Source organism: Nyctereutes procyonoides, unplaced genomic scaffold, assembly GCF_905146905.1.
Source record: "Nyctereutes procyonoides isolate TBG_1078 unplaced genomic scaffold, NYPRO_anot_genome, whole genome shotgun sequence".
In the NCBI taxonomy this organism is placed as follows: Eukaryota; Metazoa; Chordata; class Mammalia; order Carnivora; family Canidae; genus Nyctereutes; species Nyctereutes procyonoides.
The window spans coordinates 42182748-42194784 of record NW_026575024.1 but is presented as its reverse complement, the minus strand read 5'-3'; the positions used below and the strand labels follow the sequence as shown (position 1 = coordinate 42194784).

Genomic DNA, 12037 nt, shown 5'->3' with positions numbered 1-12037 from the left:
AGTTAAAACTCTCCAGAGATCTCTGGGCTTGCTGGAATGGTATCTCCCAGAGTGTTTCTCCTTCTCTTTTAGTAAGCATGACAGTGTGAACAGTAGTAATCATTTAAAAATATGCTCATAACATCTAGGAAAACCAGGCCTCCTCATTAGCAGCTTTCTCTGTGCCTTTCTAAATCCAGGGTAAATAATTCTCTCCTGATCCCCACAAATACTTAATTATAGCACTAGCAGCAGCTCATTGAGGCAGGAAGCCAGGCCTAACTGCAATGCCCAGAGGAGATACTGAAAGTCACTCCCTGCTGCATAATAAAACCAGCAGATTAGGGCAGATTAGCTTTTCCCACAGGTTGGAGCATTACTGAAGACTCTTGCTTTCTCTCCCATTTCTTCTCTTGATACTGTCAAGTCACTTTCAAAATATGTGTCCCATGGAAGGCTGACACCTGAGCCCACATCTTAATGAAATGTCTAGAAAATGGATTTGGTCACCATCTGAGAAGGCAAATCAGAAAGTGCTCCACGTGGGTCTCTTGGTTTCATCATTTGGGTTCAAAGTATGGTCGGTCAATTTTGTGTGCCTCCAGATTCATGTTTCCCTCTGAGCTAAATGCAATGCCTGGAGGAGGGCAGTAAGGGGAAGCTGGGTGTCTGAAGGGAGCTGCTGACCCTAGGAGACACATTAACTCTTTCAGAAAGGTCAAAACTCAGGGCAGAATTTTGACCCCAGTGGTCTCCAGCCCCTGGTATTACTTTCATGATTTTGTTGCATCCTGTGGTAAAAGAGACTTTGCAGGGATGCCTGGGTGGCTCAGTGGTTGAGCGTCTGCCTTTGGCTCAGGCCATGATCTGGGAGTTCCGGGATGGAGTCCCACATTAGGCTCCCTGCAGGGAGCCTGCTTCTCCCTTTGCATGTGTCTCTGCCCCTTTCTCTGTGTCTCTCATGATTAAATAAATAAAATCTTTAAAAAGAGAGAGAGAGAGAGAAAGAAGAAGGAGAGAGAGAGAGAGAGGAGAGAGAGACGTTGCAGATGAAATTTAGCTTACTGGGCAGCCCCGGTGCCACAGTGGTTTAGTGCCACCTGCAGCCCGGGGTGTGATCCTGGAGACCCAGGATCGAGTCCCACATCGGGCTCCCTGCATGGGGCCTGCTTCTCCCTCTGCCTGTGTCTCTGCCTCTCTCTCTCGCTCTGTGTTCTCTCATGAATAAATAAAATAAATAAATAAATAAAATCTTTAAAAAAAAGAAATTTAGCTTACTGATGTGCTGACATTAAGAAAGGGAGATAATGCCAGGTTATCTGGGTGGGCCCAATAAGGTCACAGGAGCCCTGAAGTGGAAGAGAAGGCAGAACGTATGAAGCATAGGAAGGATTTGGGTGTATTGTTAGTTTCAGGATGGAGGGAGCCACATGAGACAATACCGTTTTCAATCATATGGCCAACTAGCATTCTTAGAAACATCTTTGTCCTGTGCAACTCTCCATCTCAGAGTGCATTTCCAGGAAATCCAAGCTAAGACACCATCTTTGTTTACATTTGTAGAGGAATCCTACGGTAGGATTTTGAAAGGGGTGAAGTGGAAACTATGCATGGTCAAAATTAACTTTGCAAACTTTTTAGGAAAGTTGGAAATCGGTGTGCTGCATCTCAGTACATCACAGGCCATTCTTACCCACAAGAAGTCTGGTCCCATTATATTCTTTGTACAGGGGAGCAGGGAAAATTAATTTATGAAACACAAGTCAGTGACTGAGCAGCAACCTGCAGTGGTGAAGATTCCTTACATACCATAGGATGAGCCTCCCTTTAAGTTCTTATTTCCTCACCTGTAAACTGAGAATCTGATAGTATGTATTTCACAGGTGATGTTGGAGGTTTAACAAGATGATGCATGCCAAGCCCTCAGCACAGTATTGAGTTGTAGGATTTGTGACCCTAGCTGTGGATTTCATTTCCATATTCTCTCAGTCCTCATCTGAGTTGAACTCCAACTGCTGACAGCTTCTCTGTCTCTGCCTCTCTGCTCTGAGGCCTTTTCCAGCATCCTGAGGCTCGCTTAGCCTGTGCACAGGGCAGCCCAAAGTGCTAGGGATTTAACATCTGGGGTCAACTCAAACATGAGAGATGTTGCTGGTAGATTAATCACCCATTAATCAACCTTGTTCCCTGTAGGACAAATCTAAACACATTCTACACAACACCCTTGGAGAGTCCCCAGTGGGACTGAGCCTCAGGGGCCTACAATGAAAACCTGCTAAAATATCCACCCTCTATATGCTTTCCTCACTTCCTTTCTTCATTTCACTCTTTCTCTTGTGCTTCCTAGGACTGACCCCCCAAATGGCTCTCTTCTGAGTCCTTGTCACAGGGGTTGCTTTTTGCAGGAACCCAAATAGAACAGCAGCATATAACACACATTCACCGTTCTTAAAACTGTTATCAAATTAAAGTGAGAGGAAACCCTTGAGCCCTCCTATTCTTTTCTGACTCAGTGATCTGGTTCCTGCAGAAATGTCATGAGCAGGATCATTGAAGGACTGTGTCCTTCATTCCCCTCACTAACATGCAGAAGGTCAGTTGGCTGGTAGGTGGGCATGGTGAAGTCTGAGCCAAAATCCCTTCCTAATGGATTTCATTGCACGTGTATTCACTTGAATTTGTAGCTCATTTTTTTTTTTTTGTAAAGCAGCTTTCGTCTTAGAGCCTGAGACACATATAACATTCCGGAAGCATGTGTTTGCTGCTTATGGATTCATGAGGAGAGGAAATAAGGTGGAGAGAGGCAGGGAGGAAAAACCAGAAGAAAAGAGGAAGATATGATACCTGCTTAACTTTGGTATGCACTTCTGGTTATTTGCCCCTTTAGCATGGGAATATGGTTCCTTTTTTTAATGATAGAAAATTGAACTATTTACAGAATAGAAAATGTCCAGGTGACTGATGGGGTCACATGCTTCAAGTGATATGAGACACTGTTAGGAGGTGGGGGGCAGGGTGCAGCGTTGGGTGTGGGGCTGTCTCACCCACTTTCCACCAGTCAAAATTCTTTTTTTTTATTTTTTAAATTTTCTTGAGTTCTGTCTCGCATTCTCTATCTTCTTCTTCACAGTGTAGCTTCAATATCACTTTATTTCAGTTTGTTATGTCTTCAGTGTAATTTATTTCTGTTTAGAGTAGACATGCCGGAGACACCATGAACACTTGTTAGCCCAGCAAGGAAGGAATCTCTCTTAGGAATTCTGGCTAATATGTACTTTTAACCCCAAGAGTTAAAAAGATTTAATTTACTTTCATACCCCACCAATGGTTAAGTCTACTTGTATAGTTTTATTTGAGGACCACTGGACAGTCATAATCATGCATTGTGGACAGCTGTTTCTCTATGAGAATCCCAATTCCCAATAGGCTATTCCCTTGTTCAACCAGGAGAACTAAACCTAGATTGGACAAGATGGTTTTCATTTTGGGGGACTTGAATTACTTTCATAAACTTATGTGTGACTTCATACCTCCATTTCAGGAAAGAGAAACAAGTATTGGTCCAACTCATGCTACAAAGAAATGAGAATATGCTTATTTTTTTAAATAAGTAAGATATAATTAGATCTATCTCCTACCTTTTTCACTTCAATAAGATATTTGGAAGATAGATTGGAGAAATCCTATATATTCCTTTTTTAAAAACTATATTTTTAATTTATTTTAGAGAGAGAGAGTATGAGTGAGGGTCAGACAGGTAGAGGGAGAGGGAAAGAATCTCAAGCAGACTCCACGCTGAGTGTAGAGCCTGATGTTGGGCTCCATCTCACCACCCTGGGATCATGACATGAGCTGAGATCAAGAGTCAGATGCTCAACCAACTAAGTCACCCAGGTGTCCCAGTCCTATACATTTCTTAGAGCAGTGTCTCAAACTTCACCATTTGTGACTTAACAAATATGAAGACCAAACAAAACCAAACACCAAAAAACACAATCCTATTCTTTGGGTATAAATTCTTTTAAAAAGGCAGTAAAACTAATTGCTATTTTTACCTAGCCTCCAGGCAGAAAGGCTCATGTACTCACTGTGGTGGTTAAGGAGAGAACCCCAAATTCTACTAGCTACTTACTGGCTGAAGATTTGATCAAAACCAAAACCAAACCAAGCTAAAACAAAACAAGACCAAAAAATGCAAGAAGACATTTTTCTCCATGAAATTTTCTATTTGAAATTAGATTTTCCAAAGATAATGGTGCTTTTCCTTCTCTCCCCTAACTTTTAATCTAAATAATCAAATGGTTATTTAATACTATAAATCGAAGACAGAATACATATAAGTGGCATTGATTATAAAAAGTTAATGACTAATGCTAGGTATTCAAAAAAGATTGTAAGCTAAGAGTTTAGCAATTGTGACAAAATTTTCTGTTACTTATGGAGGAAAAGGTAAATGAATTTCTTTGCTTGCTTTGAACTGCTGAAGTTCCAGTATTCTTTTCTGAAAGATATCTTTCGATTGTGAATAAATTGCTATATTATTGCTGTGATCATCTCATGGGCTTCTTCAGATCATGCTTTCCATGTCATTGATGCTTAATCTTTCTGATCTGAAATTAGGTACAGCTCTATAAGATGTTCACAGTCATGGCTAAATTACTCCTTCTGAGTTAGATCTAAAAGCAATATTATATCATGTCAGAAGAGGACTCAGAGCAATTGCAAGCCATTCTCAGCTTCTGTCAACCATCTTAGTTTCAAGCAGGCTAATAAATTTATTTTTAAAAAACAATATCAGTTACTGTATTATTTAAATCCTAGGGACAAAGAAAGTCTGGTTCATTCATTATTCAGATTTTTGCCAACACATCACACCAATCTTGTCCAGTTAATTTTTAAAAAATGGGAAAAATTCTCCTTTGTTCTGGTGGTAGTTTGATGAAATTGCTGTAAAACTATCCAGTGATACTAACTTTTGTGGGGTTTTGCAGGACCCTAAAATCCCCACAGATGAGTTCAGAATAGACCCTTAAAAAGTAGAACTAGGTCACTACTGGATCATGTGTCTACCATCTATGGTCATTAGACATCTGGATAAATTTGGATGAGGAAGAAGCTAGAAAGAAACAGCTTCTATATATAGAATGCAAGGAGACATCATCCATTCTTTGAGACAGGGAACTGAAAAGTTTTCAGCAAACTGATAGAGGGGTTTCTGACTTGCAAAATTGAAAGATGACTTAAAAATGATTTCAAGGGATAATTTTGTAGTCTAATAAAATTGCTTTGCAAAGGGAATGTGTTTGTAATTCTCAAATCAAATATAACTTCTCTTGACAAATGAAGTTCAGGTTACTTGTTAAATTTTTTGGCTTCCGTGCAACTAATGTGTATTGCTCATTGATGCAGTTCTTCTTCACATTTTTTAATGTATCTCATTTCAATGTTATGTCAGATATGCAAACATGGTTCAGCATAACTGTGAAACAAATATTATCTTAAATCAATATAATCTCCACAGTTTTTCAGGTACTTGTGGAACTGTGGTGATTTGATATGTAGACTGTGGACTGCCATCAGGTTTGACTTCAAGATTTGTTGACACTGCTCTTAGCTAAAGTTTAAAAAAATCCCACAGATGTTTTGAGCTGGGGATATTGTTCTTAACATAGATGCTGAGAAGTCATTTTTAGTTTTATTATTTCATCCCAGCTTTTGATTTATTACCTCTTCACATTATTTTAGATATCCAAACTTTCCAAACACATTTGTTCTCACTGGGGTGTTTGTACCAGGACCATGAAAATGATCAGCAACACAGTGTATTGGACTTTTGAGATTAAAAAATCGTTCTTCGTGGGGTTTTCAGTGACAGGGCTTGAAAGTAATAGAATAACAACTGGTTTCTTCTACCCACAATTAAGAATATTTCTAAAGGAAGAGGTAAAGAGAAGGCTGTACTTCTGTTTCCTTAATGGAGCACATTTTAGAATAAAGATGAGAAGGACAAGAGCCTGACATGGGGCTTGATCCCACCACTCTCAGATCATGACCTGAGCCAAAATCAAGAGCTGATTGCTTAACCAACTGAGCCACTGAAGCAGCCCTGCTACACTTCTATTTACTTTTCTTTTTGCACCTGCGTGAATGTGTTTGGGAACCCAAAGATTGAAGTATCTTAACTCTTGCCCTTTTGTTTAAGATCTGTAGACCCACATGGCAAAATTCTTATATTGCTACTCTTGCACTGGTCATAGTCAATGCTTTTTGTTTAAGAATAGACACCCACCACCACCACCATGAGGATGTGGAGAAAAAGGAACCCTCATGCACTGTTGGTGGGAATGCAAACTGGTACAGCCACTGTGAAAAACAGTATGGAGGTTCCTTAAAATTTAAAAATTGGACTACCCTACAATCCAGGAATTCCACTATTCTGTATCTACCCAAAGAATACAAAAACACAATGGGATGCCTGGGTGGCTCAATGGTTGAGCGTCTGCCTTTGGCTCAGGGCATGATCTTGCAGTTCCAGGATTGGGTCCCACATCGGGCTCCCTGCATGGAGCCTGCTTCTCCCTCTGCCTGTGTCTATGCCTCTTTCTGTGTGTCTCTCATGAATAAATAAATAAAATCTTAAAAAAAAGAATACGAAAACAATAATTTGAAAAGATATATGCATCCTTATGTTTATTGTGGCATTATTTACAATAGTCATATTATGGAAGTAGCCTAAGTGTCCATTGATAGATAAATGGATATAGATGTGGTGTGTATATATATACACACACACACAATGGAATACTATTTGGCCATAAAAAGAATGAAATCTTGCCATTTGCAACAACATGGATGGAGCTAGATAGTATAATGCTAAGCGAAATAAGTCAATCAAAGAAAGACAAGTGCTACACAATTTCACTCATATGTGGAATTTAAGAAACAAAACAAATGAATGAAGGAAAAAAGACAAACCAAAAAATAAACTCTCAACTATGGTGAATAGGTTATCAGAGAGAAGGTGGGTGGGGGTGAGGGTGAAATAGGTGATGGGGATTTAAGAGTACACTTAATGTGATGAGTAATGTGTAGATTTGTATACTGTGCACCTGAAAACAATATAGCTCTGTATATTAATTAAACTGGAATAAAAAAGAGTAGTTGCCCCCATATTTTGCTATCAGCTGATGCCAAATCACAAGAATTATGCAGAAAAGATTCAGGGCTTAATCTAATATTTTAAAATGAGATAGTCATCATTAGCAGGTGTTTTTTTTTTCAAAGAATTACGAGATTTTGTGCTTTATTTCTTTTCCTATAATGACTTGTTATTGACAACGGCCTTGACATTTACCCTTGAAAATGTCAGAAGAGGCACAGGAGATGTATGATCTTTAGTGTCCCTGCTATCTTCTACTGATCATGGGCAGGACAGATGTTTGCCACCACCATATAGAGGCAGCTCCCTACCAGAATCCTTCTAGTGGTCAGTGAGGGGAGAATGGATGCCCCTTTTGGTTAAAATAGACAATATTTTGAGGAGAAAGAAATGATTAGAATCACTAGTGCACAATCTTCTTCCTTATTACCTAACCCATCTTATTTTCTTCTCTTTTGGAAACATCACTCTAAAAACTTCAAGAATAAGCATTTCAAAGATCATTTCAAGCAAGTGAAAGAATAAGAAAATCTTAGCCTAATGGGCCCAAGGAGTCTCTCTGATCCAAACAATGGCTTCTCAGTTTCATTGTTCCTCAGTTCTCTTTCCCAAGCATATCCTTCCTTCTGCCTCAGTTTCTTTTATGTTTTCCTCTCTGAATGATCTTGAGGAAACATTTTTTAATCATGGAAGAAAAGAATCAAATAGGACTTTTAAGAAAATATATAAATAAAAGGAATAACAATTGGAAATAAAGAGTAAGACATTGGGGCAGGGATGAAGTGCAGGGAAAACCAGTGCCACAATTCACCAGAGTGGTCTTTGTCTACTGCTATCCACTATAGGTGAAACACATAGGCTTTCTGTCCATTGGCTTACCAAGGGATTCCCTAAGCCCTGAATTGGTACAGCCAGGGCAAAGGCTGTTATGACACAGAAAAGAAAGTTGTTCCCTTATCTAAGGGAATAGCCTTATCTAAGATATATCCCTATCTAAGATAATGGTGCCAGTTTCTTCAACAGACCCTTTAAGAATGCCTGTTAAGGGTGGCAGCAGGCAGCTTGGATCTTACTGTGAAAGTAGATAAAGTGACTTCTCAGAGCAGAATTTCCACTCCAGGGAATAGGGGATCCCCTGGGTTGAAGAGTTAAAGGAAAATTGCCTGTGGCCTGTCAGTTGGTAGTGTGCTGGGGAGTCTGTTTCATCTGCATTTCTAATTAAAGCCCAAATTAAACCCAGTCAAATGTTCACATGAAAAGCCCCAAAAGAATGAGTTTCCAGATTCCATCAATTCAAAAAGAGTCTCATGTGTAAATCCCTAACTCAAATGTCTGACCCACTTTATATCCACTTTCCCCCAAGAGTTCTGGAGAAGAGGTTATACAGCTGTCAATGTTCAGAGAGCAATTTGCCTGGATTATTAATTTCCCTTTTAGTGAACCGCATAAGAGAAATTATTCTACTCAGTTGAATGAGTCTGTAAATGTAGAGGGATGGCAGAAGTGATGTGATGAAGGAGAATTCAGGGATGACCAATGTTCCTATTCAGGAAAAGGAAATGCTTTGTGGCTAAAATAATAAGTTTGATTGTGAGAAAGATGAATTTAAGCTTCCAGGGTGAGTAGGAAATGAGATCTAAGAACAAGTAAAGATTGTAGCTTAAAAATGGAGGTCATGAACACCATCGAGGCATGGGGGTAAATTAGATGAGTGTGAAAAAATACAGTAGAGAAGAAAGGATGAGATGGTCTTGTGCCTGCAACCATGCATGGATACTTGAGAAGCCTATTGTTTGCCAATCACTCGATGGCCCAGTCATTTCTCCATGCCCAATATGGGGCACAGCAACCTCCTCAGAGCATGGGACTCACCAGCAGAAACCTTACATAAAATGATTCATTAAACAATTTGTTTTCTTTCCATCTATCACAGGCCGCCAGAAGTCCAAACACAATAATGCCGGAGAAGATAGCCAGTAAAGGAGTGATATCTCTGTTTATTTCTCCCCTGCCCCACAGCCTATAAAAGATTTACTTATTATGCACAAAGCAGAGGAGTAGAGTGTCTCCAGGCCACTCTGCCAAGGGTCCGTTTTACCTATCACAAAATTGAGTGTCTTTACTTCAAAATTCCCAGCCCACCCTTTATGCATCCTCTCAGTGGGCTCAGTTGTGGCAGCAGAGGTTGGAAGGCAGGTATCCAGGGAAACTCACCCTGGGGTCTCTCTCCAGCTGCTGCTTGTGATGTAGGCTGCGTCTTCTCTTGGCTTTTGCAAGGCCATTGTGATAAAAGTGGTATAGGCCTTCAGTGAAGGGAAGCTGTGGAGAATCAAACAGAAATAAGACATAATTAGCTTCTGGGGTTGACCCCAGGATAGGGAAACAAAAGCTGGGGCTGCATGCAAGGGTTCCATGGGCTGGGATGTATGAAAGAAAACTGGCAACTTTCTATCAGACTTACACTTCAATTTCCCTCTCTTTGTACTTCCATTTTCTTTACTTTTTCTTATGTACTGCCCATTCACTTCCTCTCTTCAAATACCTTCTACCTTTTCCTTTATTTCTTTAGTTTCTACCCATTTAAAAAAACTCTTCCTCCATGGATTATTCCCTTTTTATTCACCTTTATATTCACCCACACCAAGTTCTCCAATCTTTCCTCTTGAACTAGTATTTACATTCCATGTCTAGTTGCTCTAGAATTGTGTTGTGATCTACTTCTTTCTTCACAGCTGGATTATCTGTCCCATATCTTAGACTTTCTCTGTGACTCCTTGATGCATTTCATCATATTGGGCATAAGGCAACCATATAAATCTACTAAGCAACTGTTAGGAGATAACCAGATTTCCCTCTGTCTCCCTAAGGGTCCTTGGGATTAGATATGGGTGTCAGAGCTAGTTGGAGAGGCCACAATAATGAGAGCTTGTCTCTCTGGAAGATGAGGAAGCTGAAGATTAGAGAATCTAAACAAATTATTTAAGTTCTTCCCAAATACAAGAATCTGAGGGAAAGGAGGACTATCACTTATCCTGTGATAAAGCTGTGTTTGGTGGCTAAAAATGTATAAAGATGGATTAGTACCACAACAATAGTACAAAAAAGGGGAAAAGAAACAAAGCTATACTGGAGCACAGTTTTTGTATACGTTTGAATTTAAGTTGCTATTAATATGTATAAGCTATTTATTGTTTAAGTTACTTATTATAATCCCCAGTTATCCACCAAGAAAATAACTAAAAAGTATATAGCAAAATAAACAAGGTAATTAATAATGGTGCACTAAAAATATTTAACACCAAAAGGTTATTATGAAAGAATAGAAAAGTTTATATGACATATAGAAAGCACATAGTAAAATGGCAAGTGTAAATTTCTTTTAAGTATTACATTAAATGTAAATGGATTGTAAACTTCAATCAAAAGACAGATTTACAGAAGATCCCTGGGTGGCTCAGTGGTTTGGCGCCACCTTTGGCCCAGGGTGTGATCCTGGAGTCCCATGATGGAGTCCCACATCGGGCTCCCTGCATGGAGCCTGCTTCTCCCTCTGCCTGTGCCTCTCTGTCTCTCTCTGTGTGTCTGTCATGAATAATTAAATAAAATCTTTAAAAAAAAAACAGATTTACAGAATGAATGAAAAAACCCCAACTATATTGTATTTATAAGATAAACACTTTAGATTCAAGTACATAAATAGGTTAAAGTAAAAAGATGTGAAAAGATATACTATACAAACAGTAACCAAAGGAGAGGAAGACTTACTATATATATACTACATATAATTGATTTTAACCAAAATTGTTACAATGGACAAGGAATGACATTTTGTGGTGATATAAGGATTGATGCATCAAAAACACGGATAGATTTAGGTATATATGCATATAGCAACAAAGTCCCCAAACTCACACACAAAAATGACAAATCAAAGGGAGGAATAGATAATGCAGCAATCACAGTTGGATGCTTCAATAGCCCTTTTCCAATAATATGTAGAATAAGTATGAAGACCCAAAAGTAAACTGAACAAAACCAAAAAACAACTAAACTTAAGATATATTCATATAATATTCTACCCAACTACAGCAGAATGCATAGTCTTCTCAAGTAACACATGGAACATTCTTCAAGATAGATCATATGTTAGGCCACAAATCAAACTTCAATAAATTTCAAAGTAATAAAATAACACAAAGTATGTTATCTGATCACAATCTCTAATTACATATATATATATTAAACTCTAATTATATTAAAAATCAATAATAAGTGAAAAAATTCAAAATTTGGAAAACAACATACTCCTAAATAATCAATCGGTCAAAGAAGAAATTACACTGACTATTCCAAAATACTTTTATATGAATGAAAACAAAAACACAGAATTTAAGAACTTTTGGGGTGCAGTTAAAGCAGTACTTAGAGGGAGATCCATAGCTGTAAGTGCCCATTGTGAAAGAAGAAAGACCTCAAATTAATAACCAAACTGGAAAAAGAAGAGCAAACTAAATCCAACAAAGCAGGATAGAATTTAGAAGATTCAAGTAGGAATAAATGAAATGAAAAATACAAAAATAATAGAGAAAATCAACAAAACCAAAAGTTATTCTTTGCAAAATTCGAGAAAATTGGCAAAACTCAAAGAATATTGACCAAGAAAAAGACTCAAATGAATAAAATCAGTGATGAAGGAGGAGACATCACTACCAGCCTACAGAAATAAAAAATAATTAAGGGAATTCTATGAATAACTGTATGTCAACAAATTAGATGTTAGTGAAATAGACAAATTCCCAGAAAGACATAAATTTCTAAAATTTATTCAGAAGTAATAGAAAGTTCAAATAGATCTGTAAAAAAAAGAGATTAGATTAATATTTTTCAAACTTCCTGTAA

General features: G+C 38.3%; 1 protein-coding gene across 1 annotated transcript in view; it reads right to left on the bottom strand.

Annotated features, from left to right (window-relative positions):
• Positions 1-12037, bottom strand: part of PCSK2 (proprotein convertase subtilisin/kexin type 2) — a 255650-nt gene that overhangs the window by 207936 nt on the left and 35677 nt on the right. Inside the window, exon 2 of the mRNA XM_055343431.1 lies at positions 9353-9457. Coding sequence (XP_055199406.1) covers positions 9353-9457 — 105 coding nt within the window. The remainder of the gene's footprint in view (positions 1-9352; positions 9458-12037) is intronic.